Source organism: Chanos chanos, chromosome 5 (genome assembly GCF_902362185.1).
Source record: "Chanos chanos chromosome 5, fChaCha1.1, whole genome shotgun sequence".
Classification (NCBI taxonomy): domain Eukaryota; kingdom Metazoa; phylum Chordata; class Actinopteri; order Gonorynchiformes; family Chanidae; genus Chanos; species Chanos chanos.
Window position 1 is genome coordinate 35,052,230 of NC_044499.1, and position 25,117 is coordinate 35,077,346.

Here is a 25,117-nt window from a genome sequence, read left to right on the forward strand (position 1 = left end):
ACAGCCATGTGTCTGAAACATTTCTGTCATGGCCAAGTACTAAAACACCAAGAGTTTATGAAAATCAGTTGAGGTTGTATCGTGGTGTCTGATTATGAACACCATGCCTCATGCAATCAGATGTGTCAGCAACTGGCTGAAACCAGTGTTAAAATCCTGACAGAGCAGACGGAGACAAATTGAGAACAACCTTTCAGCATGTAAACTGCTTTCTAGGCCATCTTTCATGGTTTTACTTAATGGATGTAGTCAAAGCAAAACTTTGTATAAAAGGAAAATATTGAATTTGTCTTGCTATCTTCATTATTTCAATTTACGTCAAAAACGTTCAATCAGTAAAGCTCACATATTAGGAGCCACAAAATCTATCCGGTTAGAAAGCAATGGGGGGGAAAAAAAGAGTATTATTGGTTAGGTTACAGACTGTATTGTCTGATGGCAATTGGTCACCATTTCCTATTGTAGTGTTTTATTCCACCACTACTTTACAGTCAGTGGGCTTCCACAAAAACACCAACCAAAGGAAAGCAAGGCTGAATCGGGCTAAGAACGCCCCAATGTTACTAGGCAACTGTTTTATAGTTAGTATAGTGGGCAAGTTGGTTTAGGCACCAGATAAACAAGACTTAATTCCCTTAACATGTCATGGGTGCCTGAATCTTTTAATCCCCCCCCCTACACACACACACACAATTTTGTTCCTTTGTATTTTGAAGCTTACCATGGGTATTCTTGTCACAGTTAAAAAGAGTGCCATTGGAGGGCTCCATGCAAAATACATTGCCCGCCAGCTTAAAAGAACGAGCAAACAGTAATTCTCACAATGCTGTGGAAACGCACACTATATTTACCCCATCAGTCATCTACACAAACCATCACCCTGGAGCGTCTTCACAAAAATGCACATTTTCACCAGAATCATCAGACCAACATACAAGAATGATTGATATGAAATCTTGTTTCACACCCTTGGGTTTTGAAATCACATTTGTTAGAAAATCACTCTTAATGTACATCATAGAAAGAACAGCATCTAGTGGCCATTTACCACATTGCAGTCCTCTGTACCGGACGAATCAATGGGCCAACCTTGGTCTTCTTTTTCCTTGAAGTTCTCAGCTTCAGGTACAACTGGATACCTATTTGATTGACTGCTTTTGTTCAGGTACTGTAAGAGCTCCATTACCTAATGTCCTCTCTCTATATATTTCATATCAGTATGAACTACATATAAGAGAGCATTGTGATTAGGGTTATGTGAATTTATGTGGGTTCACCTCTCATTAAATTCTTCCTAAATTGTAGCTCCAAATGTAGACAGCATGGGAAAGGTCAGCATAAAAAAAGTATGGGGACAGTGTCTTGTCATTTAGATACATCAAATACAGTATGTATTTGACCCTGAGCTGACTGCACTCAGTCATAAAGTACAAGAACCTAAAAAACAAAACAAAAAAAAAGTCCAACAAAATTAGTTTTTACAATGAATATCAGTTTTAATGTAGTTTATATATCATTTCTTTTTACATATAAACAACAGATGATCAAAAAATCTGAGACAGTTGACAACTACTTGATTAATATTCCATTTAGCTTCCCAAACGGTCACTAAGGTAACTGTCCTGCAGAAGCATGTTGGCCACATCAAAAAACTTGTGCTCATAAGCCAGTTTGTAGTGGGTGTAGACATCTTCACAGTGCTGGAGGAGCTTCTTCAGATTTGGACTGACGTTGGGAGCAGGCTTACCTTGTGTCACTCTGGGTAGGAAGCATACAGATTAATTTTAAGATGTACAAAAACAATTAAATATTAGCAGGAATAGCAGTGCTGCAGCACAAATCAATTTAACCATCAATTTTACTGTTATGATGTAGGGGGCAGAGAAGTTAAGAGGTTCTTGTTACTTCTAAAGTTTGTGCTATTCATTAACCGTTGTCAACAAAATATATCTGTTAAATTAAATTTAAAATTGTAGATGTCAATTCACGATACATCCCTGAAAAAACACCATTTCAACATTTATCCACTGAGACACAAATGAACTTTCATGAGGTAAAACTGTTGTGGACGTACTTTTTGGATATGTCTTCAAACAAGCTGGCAGGTAGAGGTTTATGTAGTTTAAACTCGTCTAGGTAGGTGAAGTCTCCTTCCACGATGACTTTCTGATAAAGCACCTTTGCCCAGTCTGGACTGTAATCATATGCCTCTGCTACAACAAAAGACTAAGAGGAAAATAAAAAAAACAAGTCAGGGAAGAAGCTCACTAAAAGCTATAGAATGGTTTAAGAAGCATGCTTCAGTCCGTTTTAATTCAATTAGTTCAGCGCTATGCCATTTAAAGATTCAAAAGAATTGCCAGGTTACTCTCATGTTCACAGTAAACAACTTTTGGGAGCTTATGGAGGCAGACTTGCTGTAAGAACTAAAAAAAAACCTAACAAAAACCCCCACATATTTATAGTATGTAATGGCATTCACATGCTTCCGGGAAAGTGCAAAAGGATTTCTTTTGTCAGGGTTCCCTCTCTAAGTCAAATGTCGAATTCCCTCACTTTTCCCTGACTTCCACTGACTAAAAAGCTGAATTTCCATGACCTATGATGACTGGAAAAACAGGCTGCCTTTGTGTCAAGCAGAAAAAAAAAAACCACAAGCAGGAAGGGGATAAATGGGCGCTAAAAAATCAAATAACCATAACAACCACTCACACAATATGGGAAACGTGAAATAACCCGATAAAGAAAAAACTGCATGGGAAATATTACATTTTGATAAATGGCAACTCAAATGTAAACATGCTACAAACAAAATTCCCTGATATTCCATGATGTGGCCTGCAAATTGATCAAATCCCCTGACTTTCCATGCCTAGAATAGACTTTTCAAAATTCCATGATATTTCAGAAATTCCGTGACCCGTGGAAGCCCTGTTTTGTGGTATGCATTAGACTTTCATTCATTCGCTATACAAAAACCATGTGCACCACCATTCTTGACCATTTTATGTATCATGTACCTGGTAACAGCGAGGCAGAGCCATAATGGCATCCATCAGTTCAGTAGGGTTCAGGTTGATGACACGACGGTCCTGCCCATGGTTCAGAAGGTGAAGCTGAAGGGTGACAAGTTTGGCCATTTTCACACATCTCACAGCCTGTCGCACACAGGAATCCTAAGGATGATTTGTAAACAAACAGTTTGAATTTCACAAAAAAAAAAAAACCAAAAAAACCCCCATAACGTAATGATATCCAGTCAGTCTTGGAGGGGGAAATAAAACTATACCTTAGAATAGCTTTCTGCAGCATCTTTCAGTAGTGTCAGAACCTTCATCAAAGCACTCTTAAGTTCATGGGTCACTTCTGTTTTGGGAAAACAGGAACTCTTAATTACAGAGAAATACCATTACTGTGACATAAAAATTTCCTCCAGGATAAATAAAGTTTTAACTTATCTGATTTTGCACACTGTTAGTTCTGCACCAAGAGCCTAGGTATTATTTTTAGCATCCATTTGCATGTAGTAGGATTCCTTGGTTTTTGTTATCACTATCATATCACTATTCACGTTTCTATCCTGACATTTTGATAAACTGCCATATTTCTACTGTTTACCTCTCTACTAATTAGATTCATAAATGCTTACATTCATATGTGACCATTACATTACTACATTGCATTTACACTGATGCAAACAGTCACGCAGCTTGCTATGCATTCACAATGTCCTTTTTATGGTCTTATGGTAGTACCACACTTTGTTTATTTCGTCAAATAATTTGGCCAGTTTTATCTGCACACATGTTAATATAGCAATCAATTTTCACTATAAAACACTAACGCTATCCTCACAAACAGTTCTCTGAATGAAACAAATGAAAACAATTATCATGTCTTGGATAGACTTAACTACTTCATAACCGGCACAGAAAACAAACCTGGATGAGTGAAAAAAAAAATTCTAACCTCCTAATTTCACTTGGCATGAATAGGCAGGTTTGAAGAACAGTAACAAGAAACAATTCAGCATACAACAATACAACAAACATGCCTAATTTTATTACAAAACAAACTAGTTACACAACCATTTTGCTTTAAAAGAGCCAAATCACTACTCACTCCATTCCTGGGACTCAATGATTTTGAGCTGAGCTCGTGCAGCTCCTTCATGGTTCTCTCCAATTTCACGGCACATACTGAAACACAGAGCCACCATGTTGTGCTTCTCACTATCCCCTGGCAAACAGCGTTTAATGTAGTCAAGCAGGGCAGTCTTCAGTCTTGTGTTCTACGACACACACACACACACACACACACACACACACACACACACACACACACACAAAACAGACAATGTCATGATGTACACAGACACTGACTCCTATATATACATAATCACAGGTAAGGTAAAGAGACAAATTACATTCAGTGAGTTTTGTGTTAGGAACACATAAGATATCTGTGCATTAGTTTTAGGGCTGTGTAATGCTCTCTCTGCTCACTTACCGACTCCACTTTCTTCCTTAGGAGCATTTCAAAACGGTGGTTCTTATTCAGAAGGTCAAAGATGTATGTCATGTCATTGTATCTGCCAATACCAGTTAAGAGTCGCACCTAAGGATACAGAATGTAGTAAAATACAAGCAAAAGCAAAAGCAAAATCAGAGTCAGTCAAACTTATCCAAATGAAAACTGCACTGTCCTAGCGAATTTCAGTTCAAAACATTATCAGGCTATGGATTATAAGGCTAATCACTGTTGAGGATATTGTTTACCAAGTAATATGCCTATGCTTGTGCTAGCTGCTGCTAAGAAAAACAAGGGCAATGAAAAACATAAAACTTTAGTACTTTGCATAAAACCACTGCTCAAGTGTCCATAACTGTTGTATATATCTACTCTCTTTCTCTACAATCATAGCTGATTAAACTGCTACACATGTGTGGAAAGGCTGAGATGATTCATGAGTATGAGGACTTGAAACCTTGCCTACAATAAACTTAAACAGTTGAAAAGGGCTCTTTCACAGTGTGTGAGATCAGTGCTCACCAACAGGCTATAGTGCTCGCTGTGGTTTAGATGTGTGTGACTGAGATGACGTGCAGCTTGTAGAACACGAACAATTCCCTCCATATTACAGGTCAGACTGAAACAGTCATGGGCCAAGATGAGGATCTCCACAGCTGGAGTGAAAGACAGGAAGAGAAGAGAAGAGAGCACAAAAAGACAGTTAGAGCTTCAACACATGACTGGTTGCATGTTCAGCCTAGAGAAACTGTTCTGAATTTCATGAGAAAGCAAAACAAAGCCGCTGCCAAAAACACGTCTCGCTGGCACAGTCAGTGCCGGGCACTGTGTTTAAGACTTTGAAAGACAGCATAATCAGACACGCTGTGGTTTGAGGCGGGGTCCATTGCCAGGTCAATGACTTTGTGGCAGTTAGAGAATGGAGAGACTTACTGCAGGCCAGTTCTGACACAGGCACAGCGGGGATGCTGTCAAGGAGTTTGATGCCCACTAGGTTGGGGTCACCGCACAGCTTTGCCAGCTGCAGGAAGGCATCTTTCCCATCCGCTGGGTTGAACATGCGCCTCTCTGCTGCAGTGAGAACCGCTTGAAATGATTAGTCAACCAAAGATCATTAGACAAACAACACAAGCTAAAACTAAACCTCCCATGTTTTTTTTTTTATATTATCATATTTTACACAACAGCCTCCTATTTCAGGGCACTTTGTAATGGCAGGTTAAGACACCTTTAAAGTGGCTGTATTCTCCATTATAATTCCTTATTGCAAGACACCACGGTTAGTGTACTGTAACTTGGATGTAAATATGAAACAGCACTTAATATGAAATAAATATCATATAAAGTTTAACTTCTATCTGTTTAAAAAAGGGGACTCACTGACAACTGACAAATGTGCTTAGCATCATTGTATGATGTGTGTCAATGCAAAGCTGACCAATTTCTGGAACGTTATACATGTCAAACTGAAGGAATTTTGGATGGCCTTTTCTGGTACGAATTTTTTAAACTGGGTCAAACATCCCCTGACCTAGGTAGTCACACTGACACATGAATTGTTATTTGGATATTACCTAGTATAAATAAATGATGTAGATCTAATCAAGAATGCTGTCACCAATAAACTCCACAAACGCACGCAAAGTTTAGTGACTATTAGCCCAATGATTTCTGAGAGTCCTCTGTTCAGCTGACACTCATCTGAAGTGTTCTGAAACTATCCGTTAGAGGTGTGTGGGAGAGGTTCTTCCGTTACCTGGCTCGCCTTCCTGAGAGGCAGCGAGCAGGTCATGCACCACAGCCGAGGACACGAGCTGGGCCACGTTCTGAGGCTGCAGGCCCTGAACACTAATGAAAGCCTGGGCTTTCTTATAACGCTCAGGCTGCTGGGACAACAGCACTTTACGTAGCACTGCTTCAGGCTCCTCAGCAGCTATTTCACTGTACGAGCACTCCAGCTCCTGCAACACAGAGCACGGGTTAGCTAGCATTATCGCTAAAAATATCATGCTCTCGATTTACAACGACACTGGCACAACATGATTTAGCTTTACAAACTGCTCTTGTATTTGTAGCACAAGGCATACCTTGGAGAGCTCGTACAGGCTCAAAACCTGTTTGCAGTAGCTCTTGCCATGGCAACACTCATCAACCAGCATCTGCAGCTGTGTGATCACCTGGTCTTCTGGAGAGGCCACCACCACAAAGGACGACAAACTCCCACAGCTGGATGCTATAGAGAGTGAGGCATTAATATTGTAAGATGACCGGAGAAGTTCTTTTTATACTTGTTTACACTTAAGATGAACATTGGAGGATAGTCTGGCTGCTAGGAAGTTATCTGTGTTGTTCTGGGCCCAGCAGGCTACGTGATTAATGGAGTATCTACATGAATAAGAGAGCATCTTATTGCAGTTAATCTCAAAATTCAAAATGAACAGTTCACGATGTAACTCAGAGCATGACAGTTAAATCAACAAACATTTCCACTGTTCCACTTGAAAGGGATGAATGAATGAATGAATATTTCCAATGTATGTGTTTACATATAGTGATGTATGTGTTTACAATGGATGTGTTTACAGGGTGCACAGGGCTTGACTTACAGACATCATTTCTGCATGTCATTATTATTACTTTTTTCATTATTAATTTGTGAATTGTAAGTTAATCTTGGGTTCTATGCCCCAGTTTATCTTGTCTTTATAAAGGACAGAACTCACAGCTGGGGAAGCTCCTCCTGGGCCAGCCATCAGGACTGGGCAGGTCTTGCTGGCCAGGCTGCAACTCCCCAAACGCCAGTCCCCGGCACTTCAGCACCAACAACAGGTCCCGGTGCCACAGCCTAAAATACCGGCACACACGGCTAGCCTCGTGGATGCTACCCTCGTCAAGCAGTCGACCCACCAATATAACCAGGGCACTCTTCTCCTCTGCGTCCAGCTGAGAGGCCTCCTCTTCCTCTGAGGCTGCCAAGGCCTCCAGGGTCAGGTGCACTGGGTCCTCCAGAGCAGGCATTTTGGAGAAGGAAAACTCTTTGAGGATAGCTTCAAATGAATCCTCAGGAGCAGTGCCAGCTGGGGTTGCCACGGCAAACAGGCTTTCCTTCTCCATGGCAGCTTGGTGGACCTGTAAGTGCATGCGGCAGGTCCACTGACTTCGCTCCAGTGTGGCCAGACGGTCCAGGGGAGGAGGATCTACGTTAGAGAGCCAGTGACCAGCCAGACCCAGGAGTAAACAGCGCTCTTGCAGGGGGAGCAGCTCCTTTTCCTGTCCCTGCTTTTCCTGATCTAAGGCCTTGGTTTGGGATAGGAAGAATTCGTAGGCAGCTTCCTTGCCGGTATGGTTAATCTGGAATTGCTCATGGCACTTTCTCCAGAAGGCCACGCGTGTCTCCTTCCTCTCCCACTGGCGCTTGGACCTCACCGTACACAGCTCTTGAACAAGCTTCAGGAGAGAGACAGACAGAATGCAAGTATCCAGAATGTCACATGTTACCTCACTAAAACAACAGCTTTGAGTAGGACAGTTTTGAGGTAACCATCACCTCAGGTTTGCACACTGGTCGGCGAGGCCGAGGATTACTTGAACTTGAAATGTGCTTTGTGACAATTCTTGTTGTAATATCCACAGTAGTTGTACTAAATCACAAGGAAGGTTGCTTACCTCATTAACAATGAGGCTGTCGATGGGTAGGTCTGCCAACTCGGCCACCTGCCTGGCATGACTGTAGAGACCAAGGTCCTGCAGCTGCTCTAACATGTTCTGGCACTCCACCTGCAGGACAGCGGTGGAGTAGTTCTCCAGCAGGCATGGAGAAAGACACACAGAAGTGTCCTGAAGAATCTGACTCAGGAGACTAAGCTTCTTAAAATCTGGCCCTGAGTGGAAGACAGCGAGAGAGACAGAGAAAGAGAAAGAGAGAGAGAGAAAGAAAGAAATAAAGAAGGAAAGAAAGAAAGCAAACCCAGTACAAGACCCGTTATAATCCTTTAACAAAAACCAATGCTACCACCTCTCTCTGGGCAACATATCTCATTATTTGTGAAAATATCTCAGATGAACAAAGTGTTGAGAATTTATCATTACTAAGTTGAGAAATGAGTGTCTGTATCTGTGTCATCTTTATTTAAACATCATTAGCCTGTTTCAAGTCCCTAAAAAACACGACTACCATGGGGTATTCCCTTTATTACCTGGATGATTCACCATATCTGTATTTACAACTGTTAAAGAAGCTAATCACTTTAAATGCACTTTTAAAATTAGCTGTGAATCAGTTGACATGGTTTACTATAACTGTATCAAGAGATGGAGCCAGTCCAGTGTCCATCATGTTGATATTGCGATGACACAGTCAGTCTAGCACCATGTCTCTGTATCTCTTACCGCTGGACTTGAGAAATCGCTCCATATCTGCCAACAGCTGCAGTAGCCTGCGTAGCTCATACTGTGTGCCACACTGCTGCATCATGGTCAACAGGAGCACTGAGGCTTGACACTCCACCCATTGCACTGAGATAAACTCTGCGGCTGGTACGCCACTGTTTCTCAACTGAGAGAAAGTAAGAAAGAGAGTGAGTGAGAAAGTGTGCGATGATTATGGAGCCAGAAAGCATAAAACATACTGAAATATTAGATGAAATGTCTTTCTTCTTGAAAGATGTAATCAGTTACTCCTTTATGTTACAAAGAGCAAGTTATATATTAGTTTTATAATCAGTGCACAAAGATTTGTTTTATAATCGTAATACTTAGGAGAGGGATATCTGTTCTGCTGTTTTAACACAGCATGCTTCTCCAGCATGGAATTTAATTAATTACACAAGACAAATAATAGAATTATTCATTAAACTTTGCAAATTAAGAACTGACATTTTTAGACCTAATCTAATTCAAAATGCCAGTTGGCAAATAACACCCCTTCTCAACACTCAGCGATGTGGAATCACTATTTTATCCAAATCTCATTCAAACTAAGTGTTTACAAAAGGCATCAGAGATGAATGAACAGGGGCAAAGTCCTCCAAAGACAATTTTATACTTTGTCTTATGGCGCAGTAGACCATCTATCCTTACTGAAACAGGCCTGCAAAAAAACTATTTACATTTTTGCCTGTGAGGCTTAGTGACAGACAGTGACAGAACTGCAATGCTGTCTCAGACACCCAAGGTCACTGCTTAGGGATGCAGAATCTGGACTGTGACATGGGCCATAAATTGACCTGTACTTGAATATCCAGATGGCAAATTCATCCTGACCACATCCTCCTCAGATGGGGAGCCAAGGTCACTCTTATAGGACTTTGACTTCCTCTAAACTGACAAATGACTGTAATGGATTTCCCCTCACAGAAAACACCTCTGACTTAAACTACCCTGACAAGCCCAAAATATTTAAGCAAAAGTCACTGGCAACAGCATAAATCATCAAATACCCCTGTGTTGCTTCAGTGACCAATCACGTCAGTGATCAGTGGTGGAATTCAAATAAGGTAATGATTCGTGCTGTAGGTTTCATGATTGCTGGTCAGTTATAAAATCCCTGAAAGGACACTGAAATTGGGTTTGAAGACAGATTGAGCTTACATTGAGTAGACATTTCTGGAACTCCACCAGCTTGTTCTTGGCCTCCTGGTAGTTCTTGTAATCATAGCAAAGCTCGTACATGTGCAGCATATGGATTAAAGGAGATTCCTTTCACAGAAAATGAGGAAAGTTTCAGAAATGATTCACAATGTCTCATAACAAAACTAGAATTTTTAACTCATGGCCAAACAATGTGAAGTTAATTCAACATTTTCACATGAATAAAGAATGAAAAGAAGAGACACAAGAAAATCACAAGCTCAACATCTTTAGGACAAGCACTTTGGCACTTTTCTTATAATGGTCATACTGTGGGCAGAGGTTGGTCCACATCAGAATTTATATTGAAAAATCTTTCTCAAGATAAGAACAAAAAATGGAGATGAAACCGAGGACAGAAACGTAAACCTTCTTCTGAGGACAGAAACATAAACGTGTCTGCAGTCACTCAGTCTTTTACCGATGGAAAGCACAATTTATGTTGTATTAATTTCAAATTAGAGGGGGCTTACCCTCTGAAACAACTGGAAACCACGAATAAGAGGTCTAATTTTGGACTTCTTGAGGAGGGTTTTCCATATCATTGACAGGTCATGAACATTCCACACATGATGCCTCAGACTCTCTTTGATGTGGGCAGTGGCTTCCAAGGTGATATCATCTTCTACAGAAGTCAGGATCCACACACAGAGGCACTGGATTGGGTCAGACTCCTGTCAATCAAATAATAATAAAAAAAAGATCTATCAACTACAGACAAATGGAATTTTGCAAATGCCAGAAAATCCATGTAGCATTACAAATGAATAAATAACTAAATATATAAGTCCTTACACAAACAAAAAATCAAGATGAAAGAGGTCTGTGTGGAACCTGAGAGTGAAGCATATGTAGTTTATCATCCTGTGTGCTTTAAAAGCTAAGACTGTTTTCAAACCATTTACATTTAACTGCTGAGTGAACTGGAGTGAGACAAGCTCCAATTAACAGCAAACTGTAAAGCTGATTTAAAGAGAGCTGATCATGCTGTGCAGTCATGTTCCATGCAACTTCACAGGCTTCTCAGAACACAGTCTTAACCCTCATCTTAAGGACAGAACTACTTAGGAATGAAAATTAAAGGGCAGAATGAATACTGCCATAACACTCAAGTGTCCTACATAGGAGCCCTACAATGAAACTTTTAGAAATGTACATGTGATAAACAATACATAACAAACTAAAGGTATAGAACAAACATCTGTGCTCTGTAAGGTATTAAAGTGATAACTTTGGCAGTCTTAGCTCAAACAAAACACGTGCACAGCTCACTAAACTAGTGTAGAACGATCATGCAAAGCATTCAAAGTGTATCACATGAACATACTGAATAGAAGAAAGCTCCCGAAAGGATATCTGCATCTGTGAGTGAGAAGAACTGAGATCTTGGTGTCCTGTACCTTGTGACATGCCGCCAGCACAGAGAGAGGAGGGCAGTGCTGGCCTACGGCCTCTGCCAGCAGGTACCTCCACGGACAAGGCTGTTCTTGGCTCTGGAGCAGCACCTGGAACAGCTCCTTGGGAGCCTCAGGGCTGTCCTCGGCTGCCTGGGACCTGTCTTGCTTCTGCTGGGTGACCAGCTGTAGGTCCTGGAATGCCAGGGAGAGATGGGCCTGAAGGGTGGGACCAAACTGGGCAGCCAGAGCTCGTACCTGTCGACGAAAGGGATCTGTCAGTGGCATCCATCTGGCATCCAACAAGACCACTATGTCAACAGTTCAACCCACTATACACAGGCTGACTAAACGTATTTTGAATATTCAACATAAAAGTACAAACATTTACTTAAGAGTATTTACTTGTTGCTGAGAGCAACAAACTAATATATAGAGAGAGGGTTTTTCCTCAAAGTGTATGAGGAAGCTGTATGAGGAAGATTGCTGCATGAATATTTGTGTAAGGGATTTGTAACTGACTGTTGTATATGACTGTGGTGTTCAAATTTCTATGTTAAAATTTCTAGGTTTTTGTTGATGAATTTGTGCTGCTGGCCTGATCATGTTGTGCTTTTTGTGAATAATCATACTTAGAATGTATAGCTACGTGTAATAGTTTTGTAAGAGTTACTGTTAGTACTTTTCCCAGCCTTTGTGCTGTGGATATATCTATGTGAATATTCATGTGGAAGTTATGTGCAGATTCATGGTGATCAGTGCAAGGGCACCTGCTGTAGAGGATAACTGTGCAGCTGCACAAACAGCAGGAAATGAAGCCAGTGGCCACCACTGGCACAGTCTTGTAGGTAGCCTTTACTCAATGGCAGTTTATGCTGGTGGCAGAATTCAACTGGCAATGCCCACTCCTGACCAGCCTCATACGATGACCTGCAGACACACGAGTGTACATGAGATACCACAGCGCTCTTTAAACAGTACTGAATTTGTGGCTTAATAACGCCTTTATAAGCCAAAGAATTAAGGTGAATACACAAAGAATTTCTGCACACTTCTGATCAACCGTGATCAACCACAATTCTGTATTATGTCAGAACTGATGAGATGATGTATCAAGCTGTCTGTCTTATTTTTAAAGTATTTTTGCACTGAATAGAAATAATATTCAGAGTTTATTAAAGTTTTTAAAGTTTAACAGTGCCAAATGTTCTACTAACCTGCTGATGCCTTTCCTCTCAATTCTGTCTCTCACTGCATTTTCCAAATGCACCAGCAAGTCCTCAGCTGTCTGTCTCTCATCAGCCACAAGTTTACTCGCTCGGTCAGCTAAGAGACAGAAAACCAGAGAGATGTTAAAAGTATACAAAACAAAATGTTCACGGTAATGTTTAACAGTCACTGTTTCCATTTTGTTATCTATCGTTATAAAGGCAGTGATGCTAACTTAGATACAGCAGAGAATCTTTGTTTGAAGAGCTACTTTTTTCAAAGTAAATTTTCTGTTTCCCCATCTTGATATATAACGCATCTGAATACAACTGTCACTTAACACTGGAGTAAATGGAGAAAGAACATGGCACACAACACTAATAATAGATGATGTTCAATATTTCAGTTGGCAGTTCACCATAATCATTCTAAACTATATTCTATCTAACAGTGGTGCCCAGTCTATTCCTCAAGGATCTCTGTACACTTTTATTTCCATCCAGCACTAACACACCTGATTCCACTGATCAACAAATCATCATGCCTTTGATTACTTCAATTAACTGTGACAATAAAGGGCTAACAAGGAAGAGGAACTGATTGAGAACCAGTGTCCTGTAATAATTACTTTTTATGAGCTAATCATTGTTTTCTCCATCAAGCTACAACCACAGACCCAAGTGGGCTGAGTCAACCAGCTGCTATTAGCGGTACTGTGACAAGCAGTCAGGCAACTTAATTCAAACACACCTTTTTTTTTTTTTTTATAACCGTATTGCCCATGCATCTTACCCAGAGACTGTTTGAGAGAGGGAATGCTGCTCTCCTCAGCACCCTGGCTCCACAGTTTCAGGATGTGGTTAAGTGCTCTGAGATCCAACCTCAGTTTAAAGCTGCAAACACCCAGGAGCTCACAGAAACAGACACAGGCTGCAGCCACAGGGCGCACGCTGAAGTTCAGCAGGCCCAGATGGTAGGCCTGCTCAGCAGCCATACTTAACCTGGAGGAAAACACAAAGAATGAACCTGTCAAAGCGCTGCAGGCAGCAGCAAAAACTTTCCCAGTGTACTTGGACCAGAGCTGGCACAAGCATATATGTGAAACATCTTCGTGGTCGTTCCTGTTCCAACTTCCTTTTCATGTGATTATACCTTCTGGGAATGTGATATACCTTCTGGGAAATGTCATGTACTTTTTTATCAGGCTGTCAAGTCTGCACCAATGAGTGCTATTACACTGTGCAAATACTCCTCACTAATATTACAGAGACAGAAGAATTCAGCTGAAATCTAGGGCACAACCTTATAGCTGTAAGTATTTTGTTACAGTGAACCACACTCTCACAGACCTCAAAAGTCTTCGATTAAAACAAACAGTAAGCACTATGATGAAAAAAACCCCCAAAAAAACAATTTCACCAGTATCATCAGTTTCTTTGGATAAATGAATGCATGTCAAAAACCAGTTCATTACTATTCCACAAGATATAAGTGGGTATGGCACACTCACTGCAGCTTCACATTGCTGGAGTTCACCAGATGTTGCACCAGAAAGGTTCCGTAGGCAAAGGAGGGTCTCCCATGGCGCAAGAAGTACAAAAAGTCAAGGTTTTCCACCAGAGCATATTTGTTGACGAGATGAGGGCTTGCAAAATGGGGCAGATCTGTGGAAGTTTCTGTGGGGAGGCACAGGCACGTGTGATGTGAGGAAACTTTAGAAAACTTCGCTGACATTGTGGATAAATGTTGTAACTTTTGCAATGTTATCAGTAAGAAGAACAGTCACTTTCATTAGCACTTAGCAAAATACCTACCGCTGGAACCTAAGGTGTTGGCAGACTGCCAGCCAAAAAGTCTGGAGGGATCCAATGGATGTAAAGACTGTAAGAAACAACAACAAGAAAAAAGCAGTTAATTGATAACTACCTGAGGAATTGCTTCAAACATCTATGCCCTCTTCAACAGATAATGCTGGACATCATTTAAACTTTTGGAAAATCCAATTTAAAAGTATGTTGTGAAGCAATACCTCCCATTTCCAACATTACACTTTGTAATAACTGATAGTACACTTGTGGAATTGGGACTATGCTGATGATAGGGTTGGCTAAACACAAGTCTGAAAGAAAGCTCACTTCCTCAATGCACGGATTATCTAAAATATGTTTTCCAAGTATGAAACAGCAAGCTGCCTTGGCCCCTCCTGAGGACAACATCAGACTCTAGAATATCTGTCTGGAAAGGAAAAAAAACCCTTGCTACCTTTTCCTGCCTTTCATTAGTCAAATCACTCTCTGCTATCGGAAGCCTGAGGTGCTACTGTCAAAATTATGATGGGTCTTTCATCCTGAGAAAAAGCCGTCCTAACCGAATGCTAATATCTTGTTGAGGCATTATGCAGTGAGGCAGAATCATTTACGTGGCTCTCTGAGGTAAAAAGTGTGGGTAGTAAGGTCATCTTTTTCAGCCTTGTTATCCCCAAATTCTTTAATTAACTCTCCGGTCACCTCTGCTAGGTGAGGATAATTGACAGCAGGTGATAATTTGAACTGAAGGGACCGAGGGCTTTTCATTTTAGGGACGTGGAAAAAGAGTTGACCTTAAACTGAAAGTTGAAAATACTCTGAAACATTTCTGATGTGAGGGTGGGGGAGTGGTTTGGTTTAGCACCTGCATGAGGTGGTATACAGAGACGTCAGAGACGGATGTGCCACGGGACCCACTCTGAGGGAAAAGGGCCGATTTGAGTTTAGGGTAGGGGCTCAGGGCCATCTTTAGCAGCTGGGGGTCGACTCTGTAAAGAGGGTCCAACGCCCTCTCCACCTGCTTCACCACCTGTTTATGGAGACAATTTAGAAAGACAAAAATGCTCATTTATGAAATCCCAAAAATGAAAGAAACACTGAACGACATGAAATATTTGTTTGGGTTTTGATATGTAAATGGGTTTGGAGACTTGTTGTTAAGAACAAAGGGTATTTCATCAGTAAATAAACACCATATTGCAACATCATTGCAACAGCAATGAAACATAGAAAAACCACACATTTTCAACACCAGATTTAAATGATGAAATTGATACAGCAGATTAAAAAAAAAAAACAATTGACCTGGTCAATACCCCCTGGTGCAAACATGATGGTGGCCAGCGCTAGCAGACTGTGACCCTCCAACAGCATACTACTAATGCTGGCTTGGCTGCCCGGCAACAGGACCTGGGCACTGGTCAGACTGGCCTGGAACACCTTTTCTGGGTCTACAGAAAATAAAAGATAAAAAGAAAAAATAAATAGAGAGGGAAATAGCACACAAGTAAGGTGGCATTTTTGGTGTATTTGAACAGAGCAAATTACAAATTATAAAGTAAATTACAAAGTACAAATTATTATTCATTGCAAAGTAGCAGAAAGAAAGTTATTAGGAATCTGATTTCTGGAGTTGATATTTTTCATGAAGACAGATTTTTGTGTACCTGTTATATGTCGTGTAATCTCCTGCAGTTTCACCATCATTTCAAACCAAGGATAAATCTCATACAAACTTCTGTCACCGACAGCAGGACAATTCTGGGGTGTTAACCTTTTAGTGGAAGGGATCATTTAAATTAAATGAAATCTCAGGAAAAAAACCCAAAAAAACCCAGAAACAACGCTTTTCCTTATTACCCTGTCCTGACATTTGCTGAATCATGGGGACTGAGAGTTGTTGTACTCTACTGGGGCTCACCTGTAGTGCTCCAGGTAGGTATAGAGAAGGTAGCGCAGTCCATGCTCCAGGCAGTGCTGTATGAAGCAGGCATGGAAGTCAAGGCCCAGAGCAGAGTGGAAGTTTGGGACAGGGATGTTCTCCTGCATCACGCCCCCTGCTTGCCCCAACCGCCACAGCAGCTGCTCAAAATCAGCTGTTTCCGCCTGCACAAACACTCCTTGTCTGTGACGAAACGGGTAGAAGTCAGGATTGTCTTTCTAAGTCACCTGAATTGAGGTAAAGGCATTAAAAGTCACAGTACTGACCTGGCCAGTAGGTCTAGTATCTGATCCCTCATGTAGCCGCTACACAGCGTGTGGTTGTTGACGATGTCCGCAGTAAGGGCAGGCCACTGAGACAAGGCAGTAGGGGCAGCCAGGTTCTGGACCCAGTGCGTGACCCGGACACGGTCATGAATCGAAGTGAGATATGACCACAGAACAGCAGGATCACAAGAACAGACCACTGTAGTAAAAACAAAGATGAGAAAGAATGCTTACCGAACAGTGTTATAAAATGTAATAATGTTATAACGCAACCGCACGGCTTCCAAACACTCAGTGTAACCACTTTAAGCTCTAGAAATAGAAAGGGCCGAAGAGGACTGAAAAAAGTATCACATTAAAGTTCTCTCCTCCCCTGTCTATTCTGTTAGTGCTTAAGGTCTTTTAGAAGCGATCTTTTAAGCCACTACGATACTTTAAAGCCTAATTCTTTATTCTTTTTCAACCTATTCCAAAAGGTTAAACTATTCACAATAGTCAGCTTTGGTCAGCAACTTTGGAGGATTTAGGATTCAAACTCAATACATATGATGAAGCTCTGCACTGAAATACAGTACCTTACTTAGAGCCTTAAAGTAACTTTTAAAGACTTTTGACACATAATGGTGTTGTATCATTTATAACCAATCTTATCTTGCAGAAAACCCTTATGGACAGTGAAATCATATTAGATGTACTGATATTCTCCTTCTGCTGCCGTTCACTAAATGTCCATGATGGACAGAGAGATGAGGCTGAAGTGTGAGGTACTCACTGGGATCCTGTAGTCTGGACAGAAGAACAGAGCTCTGTGCGTCTCTGTCCCAGTGTCGGACCCAGTCCAGCCTCCCTGAGGCCCAGAGCATCTGTGATGAAGAAGCCTCTGAATCACATGTTAGCTCTTGTACCAGGCTTTTAGATTCACTATCAGATTGGCGCATTTGAAGAACTCTGGTATCAAAAAAAAAGGAAAGGACAGAAGGTTGCTGGTTTATGTGAAGAAAGAGTCCATCAATATGATCAATTTCTCCCATGTTGGTCAAATCAAGATATAAAATTAAAAAAAATACTATAAAATATACTTATAAAATACACAAAGACACATTAAATGCTTGACCAAAAATCTGAAAGAGAAAAAGGAAGATTGGTGCTTATCACAAACAATTTTTAATAACATTCCCAGTGACTCACCTGCTTTTCTCTATCGCTTTGGAGCACCTGGTTGCTGGCACCGTGCACAGGCTCTCAATCTGTTTGATGAATTCCACTTTCTCCACCTCTTCGTCTGCCAGATAGTTCTGCTGTCGCAGTTCCTCCACCTGTGTGGTAATTGAAAATCCACTAAATTTAACTGCAGAAGCTTAATGACTTTTGAAGAAAGATAGTAAACTTTTAATGAAACATATTTTTTTTTTAAGTCATGGCAATTAGTCAGAAACTTAATTTGACCCTCTGTCTAAATTCAGACACACTCACCACAAAATTCCTCAGGTCCTGGTCTGCTGTGTACAGACAAATACTGTGGAGTTGCTCTTTCACATTGAAGCCCTAAGTGGAGAAAATTCACATTAATTTGATAGTACTGTGTCTTGGATAAAGTTCATGCAGAGTACACAGAAGAGCGGTACCCTTATAATCCATTCCATAGCTGCATTACGGCTCAAATGTCAATGCTGAGCTGCCGATTGGTCTGATTGTGTTGGAGGCATGTTTTTTGGGGGGTTTTTTTCCCTCTAAAAAAACGTTATGTTCAAACCATTCCTACCACATTTATTCCGCTGTCCATAGGCAGTATGGCCCATATGTAAATGATCACGTTACTCCCATTTCAGATAAAAACATGAATAATTAAAAGCTTTAGTGAGCATGTGTACCATGTTTCTAAGCAGGGCGCTGGCCTGCTCAAGGTCTTTGTTCTTCAGGCACCGGAGAGCCAGGAACAACCCCGTTCTCCTCAGCTCCTTCAGGCTCTGCTCTGGTCTGCCCTGCCTGCGCAGGAACGCCTGCGCCTGCGCAATCTGTCTGCCCAGCACTGCACGCTGGACGACCTCCTGAAGAGAGAGGATGCAGAGAGAATCATAAACAAGCATGCATTAACATTCACACATCCACATAGATCTTTCAGATATCACAAAATCAAAAAACAGTAAACCAACAAATCACTCTAACGGGAACAGTGACTCGCATTTCTGCAGGTGTGCTTAAATGTGGGAATGCTTATGCATCCATACCTCAGTGGAAAGTGACTGCCATTCCTCCTCTTCAGTTACATCAGGTGCCGGGGAAGGACTATGAACAGGTATCTGACTGTCACTCCCGCCTGGCCAGGGAAATTTCTTCATGTAACACCGGAGCTCAGTAACATATCCGTCTAGGACCTCTACACATTCCTGAAGATTAGCATCAAGCTCTGCACGGAAAACACAGAAAAATCACTGGAGTCCCACAAGGTTCCATCACTGAAATGACTTACAGCAATTTCAATCTGAATGACTACAAATCCCACCAATGTATTCACCTTTTACTACCATTTTTTCACTGTGTGTATTTCAGTAAAGGGAAGCTCATTTGGCCCCACTGCTGGAGAGGCTCATCCTGATTTCAGAGATTTAGTAGCACATGGTTATTTTATTATGATCTTGGCTTAGGCATACAACAGCAGCGGCCAAATTTAACACGCACTCCCATAGGAAATGATCCCAGTTTACATTTCTTAAACACAAGACATCTGTCTCGCTCTCAAAGTAATCTAAACGAAGAGGGTCTTCAGCATAGGTGAGGATCGATGACTTCAGGGTGGTCTCTTACCTTCAGAGCTACAAAGTACCGTCCTGATTTGTGTGTTGAGGAAGTTAAGTGTGATGTTAAGCAGCTGCTCAGAAAACTGACGACTCTGAGCTTCATTGTGTGTGTCCCTGATGGCAGACTGGAGCAGGTTTAGCGCTGGGCACATGTCCCGCACGTCTGATACAAACAGAGGAGGGAAAAGAAAAACAGATATGAACACGCACACACACACACATACACATTTGAACATCATACATGCTCAAGTAAACACAGATCCAGACAGTTATTAAACATCACAATGACAACAGCATAATATGTACTGCATTCATCTCAAAGCAATTACCTTTGAGAATCATCATTTTGTTTGGTTGATCGAAGCAGTGACAGATTCTGCCTGGGCGCACATTTGTTTAGCTTGGCCCTTCGGCTCAGATAAATGCGACACTTTATGGCTCATTCTGATTTGTGAGGCACGCTCTGCTGCTTTGCCCACAATCAAGCCACAATGACAGTGTCACATCAACAACATCACTCCGTCCTCCACGCATGCGACTGCAGAATGGTGCTAATGAAAATCATAACTCAATACAGAGTATGAGTTTCTATGCTCCACCCAAGCATATAATCACCATGTGTTGCCCAGGCCTGTAAGATTACTACCACTCATCTTCTCAAGCTTGCCTGCTCACACTTTATCATGCACTAATAAATATCTATTTAATATGTAAATTATTTCGCATTCCTGGAAAGGATATCATCAAATGCTGATGATTAACTCAACCCATCTATTCCATGTCTATATTCCATTATCAGACATGGTGGGGGTTATTGAAAACACCCAGGGTATAAAACTGTTTGCGCAGTTAATGGACGTCTGGATGATAAATGGTTAATAACATGTTAAGTGCATGGCTGGAATTTAAACACATGATGGATGCATTTGATGGCAAAAATCCAATCAGCGAGTAGACTGGTAGCAAGCTGTAATTTTTTACAGACTTCTGACCTTTTTGTGCAACACTTCAAACAGCAGAGCTGCTGTTAAGATATGTCCCATTAATTAAAGGGCTAAAAAAATTCATTTGCAGGAGAAAAGGTTTCCTAGATGCTCTGAACTCTCACTCTTTAACTGGGTTTGTGTTGAAATGGTGGATGTTTGCACTGGGGGACACAGAAGATTCTCCTTGCTTTTCAGGAAGAAATCCACCGTGTCCAGCTGATGATTTTTCAGTCCTGCCTGAAAAAAATAGACAAGAGGTTTGCCAACTCTGCTATACAAATTAGTCTCTATCTTGGAAACCCAGCCTGGGACACAAAATGAACCTCTCCTTGTTTGAATTCAGAAGACAGAGACATATCAAACTACTTTATGTAATGGTTCAGGAGCTTTTTGGCTGCCTACAGCTGCTTGGAAAGCCTATTTCACATAAACAATGAAACAGTGACAGTGTTGAAGCAAGACTCCTCGCTTGAAGAGTCAGAAAACTAGCTCCAATAAACATTCTGGCATTGACAGTAAGAATAACTGAGTTCTTCTCATTATTTATGTACTTCTGAAACTCATTTACATGTCCATCCCACGGAATTAATTAATCAATGTTTGTCACTGTTCCAGTTGCTTTGCTTCTTGAGAGTTACCCCTCCCCCTGATACTTGTGTTTTGTTAGAGTTCATTTAGGCACTCAAGACTTGAGGGGGATTAATACGTGATGTGTACCTGTAGGGCGTGGATAGGGATGGAGCAGCGGTCCCAGGCGTTGAGGTGACAAAGAGAGTCCACTGTGCTGGCACTGCCAAAAACCATTAGCCTGTTGAGTAGCTCCTCCTGCCGCACGACAAACAGCACCAAAGACAGACCACAGCCTGCAGCAGAGAGCAAACAGAGTTCAACATCTGCTCAGAGAGTGATTAAGGGAGTGAGTAAATCTTAAAGAGAGGGGAAAAAAAGAGAAGCATAACTCCTCCGTCACAATGACACAGGCTAATAAGGTTATACATTCAGTTACTTACAACATGATTGCATACATAGGTGTTTAAATAAACTTTAAACACTCATTATTTACCACATTGTCAAACACTTTCTTACTTACACCTTTCAACCAGCAAACATCAACTTTTTTTTTTACAGACAAAACAGACATTTCTTACATATTACTAAAAATTACTTTTTAAAACCTGAACAAATTAAAGCTTGTCATTTTTTAATTCATTCATTAGTACCAAACTGGAACCAAGTGCACTGAGACAACAAACAGACCAAAGGGTACAAACCGAAATTTGTCAAGAGTAAATTATGTAAACAGGCAGATTACTTTACAGGCAAGTTTATTTCTCAATATTTGTAAAACTTCAATAGGCTTCAGGCAAAGCAACTTTTAAGCTGCTGACCAGTTCCCTAATCTAGAAGCCTGTGGCAAAATCAACTCAAGTGGTAAAAATCTTTGAAACTTTTAGGAGAATCTAGAACAAATGTCTGGATTAACCACTGGATCAAAAATCCGCCTGATTTTCCATTTTAATGCAGGGGACTGACTTTTGAGCAGCAGAGAAAGGTGTTCCTCTTCTGCCATACGTTGTACTGGTACAGCAGGTCCATCGGCACGGTGGTAGGTCACCTTCCCGCTCCCCAGGTCCCAGAAGGCCACAGTGGTGCTGCTGTTCCCAGAGAGGACAAACGTGAGCACGGCAGAGAACTCAGAGACACAAAGTGTGGCTGGTATAGCCCTCTCAGGCACTTCAAAACACATCACAGCACCGCCCGACGGCACGACACCATGAGAAAGCTTAGCGGTGGCTGCGGCACGATGACACTCCACATGTGGTAAATCCCTATACCACGGCATAGCTGGAAGCTGACTGGCTGGAGCTTTGGCTTTTTTGTACAGTGATGTCAACTGAGCTTCCCATGACCTGAAAAAGACATTTAGGATAAAATGTTCAGTAAAATAAGCAGGAAATGAAAAAAAAAAAAAAAGCAGCACTTTATAAAAGAAGAGAAGAATTTTTACTTGGCTCAGAACTGGCTAAGCTAGTGTTACATTCATTCCAATCTGTGAACGCACACAAGCTCTTAAAATATCTCGATTCACTAAATTAAACCTTTTGAGATTTTTAATCTCTTGGGAACTTCACTGAGGTGGCAACAGAAACGTTCTGAAGTGTGAGGCTACAGGACAGGTAGGGAACCATTTACTCAATCCATTTAACATTAGAGTCTTGCTTAGTTGCAGATCATATCTGCTCATATTTCACCTATTTACATGAAGATGACTTGAGGGTATTAACATCACAGTAAATCTGTCGCTTTCTCACCTATCGGTGTGGAAGGAAGTACCTAGCAAAGACTGAGTATAAGCAGAGTTGGACAGGCTGTCCTGGTCACAAGGTTCCAGTGGTTTGATGGGAGGATGACAAGGGTCGACTTGACACAGTAGGTGGTCTGAGTGAGTCCTGTTAACATCATAAATATGAGTTGATGTCTATTTAAGACCAGCTATTATTTATTCAGACTAGGCTGTTAAAGTAAAATTAGCTCAATCAGAGCACTGTTACACTTTGGACAGTAGTGTCCTGGATTTTTCTCTGTTTTCAGAGAAATCTCCTTGAAGACAAACAAATCAATAATACTTGACTGATTTCAGGTTTTTTTCTGCAGCAGTGCATTTAGTAATGAGAACAGGCCCTCATATGATTGTTGCTGAACTTCCAACTCTTGAAACCTATTAAGAACTTGTACCTAAAATTATTTTGCAGTGGAGAATTTTGAACATTCATCTTGATACAAGTCATACTGGCACAGAGTCAAGGAAACAGGGCTGGCATAGCAACAGCATTACCTGAAATAGTGATTCAGATCGACTGCCACTGCCAGATTGTGGCTGGTTGTGGCCACAAGAGTGCTAAGATCATGTGACACCTGGAGGAGACAGAAAGACGACAGGGACACTGCAGGCTCTGTCTCGCTCTGAAGAGCTGAGTGGTACCTGGGCAGGTCAATGCTGGCTAAGAGCCTGCCCTCTAGGCTATCAAACACATCTGAGGCACAGAGTTAAAGGTAAAATGTAAAAAGTAAAGCTGATTTCTTTCAATTGACTGTTTTTCTTTGATGCAGTGATGAATGCAAGTTTTCTTTTAAAGGCAGTATCAGCATTTTGTAAAACAACAAAGAAGCCATAATCCTTATAACACTTATATACTTATTGCTAAATATTCTTGTACCTAAAAGTCTTTCACTGTGAACGCATGATTTTAACTGTTACTTTTATAAAAACTGGCAGCACTGAAGCAATAGGGAAAGGTTGTCCAGTAGAAGCTGTATGTCACGTACTTCCTTTTTAATATGGGACTCAGCTTTGGCTTGAATCTTTCTGCCAGTATTAGCTGAGTTAAGAAATGTCTTAGCCCTAAAATAATAATAATAATAACAATAATAATAATGATAATAATAATAATAACAATAAATAGCTAGTATTTATGTAGGATACATATTAGTCCAGGACCAGTCAGCAGAAAGAGCATTCCTCTGCAGAGCTGTTGATCTGCACATGTGTCCTGGACTTCAGCTGGCAAACTTATACAGCAGCAGGACAGGAGCTCTGGCTCACAGGAATCCTCTGCCCAGGACAGCTGCACAAGAGTGTAGGCATTCAGCAGGAGGACACAGCGACTGTCAGTGAAGGACAGCAGCTTCACCGACACAATGTCAGTCACACCTGAAAAGTTGAGTTTAGCAGAAAAACATGTGTATAATTTGCCATCTTTTTCACATATGAACTGAATCAAGGCACACGCAGTCCTATCAAGATTCTCCTCCGTGGGATAACTTCCGGTGAGTTCTCATGGGCTCAAAAGTCAACTAAAAATGTATAATACAGTTAAGTTTAGAATGACAATGTCTCCCATCTACATGTAAAAGATTGTTGAGGAACAATACAATGATGAAGGAACAATCTGATTGATTAAAAGCAAACGGCACTAACTTGGGTCCTTGTCCTTGATAAGCTGAATGAGAGTGTCTGATGAACACTCAGTGACAGCGGTCGTCAGATCTTCTGCTTCCACCACACACAGTGTAAGGCTGTAGCTGGAGTTCACAGCCAGGAGTCTGGGGCTACCGTCTAATCTGCACAACTCAGCCGTCTCTTCCCAAGCAAAGCTAAAAACAACAGAGTAAGAGTGAAGTTATAACACATAAGAGGAACTAGATGGAAATGTCATATGACGATCTGAACGTCAGACATACTGAAAAGCACTGGATATACTGAAAGGCATTAGACTCCACTTGAGATTTCTACACGCGAAGCAAATGCAGGAGAGTTTAAGGGGAAGTAAGCAGCGAACTTACTCAATAAATTTACCCTCACAGGTATGCACTGGTATGCTGCTTTCGGAAACATCCGCCACAGTCAGCTTGCCGTCGACATCCAAGCAGCACAAAAGACAGCAGCCTTTAGCCAACTTGGCTTTGGCTGTGTTCTCAACATTTTGGAACAGAGTGCTATCTGGTAGGAGAGCAATCTCCAAGGCACCGTGCTCGCAAGGATCAGATCTTGACAACAT

General features: G+C 41.2%; 1 protein-coding gene across 1 annotated transcript; it reads right to left on the reverse strand.

Annotated features, from left to right (window-relative positions):
• Window positions 1-1,589: 1,589 nt before the first annotated feature.
• spg11 (SPG11 vesicle trafficking associated, spatacsin) lies at window positions 1,590-25,117 on the reverse strand. Its single transcript, XM_030773873.1, is given in 40 exon segments — window positions 1,590-1,725; window positions 2,045-2,226; window positions 3,021-3,176; window positions 3,290-3,366; window positions 4,123-4,291; window positions 4,510-4,617; window positions 5,053-5,186; window positions 5,464-5,601; window positions 6,287-6,491; window positions 6,618-6,763; window positions 7,254-7,977; window positions 8,197-8,411; window positions 8,920-9,085; window positions 10,120-10,227; window positions 10,632-10,832; window positions 11,559-11,810; window positions 12,323-12,482; window positions 12,770-12,878; window positions 13,554-13,756; window positions 14,272-14,437; window positions 14,576-14,642; window positions 15,432-15,596; window positions 15,872-16,017; window positions 16,234-16,340; window positions 16,488-16,691; window positions 16,775-16,973; window positions 17,547-17,722; window positions 17,963-18,090; window positions 18,248-18,319; window positions 18,646-18,822; window positions 19,003-19,181; window positions 19,580-19,735; window positions 20,681-20,795; window positions 21,276-21,421; window positions 22,092-22,468; window positions 22,871-23,008; window positions 23,395-23,593; window positions 24,043-24,270; window positions 24,538-24,713; window positions 24,903-25,117. Coding segments are annotated over 40 exon segments (7,125 nt in total).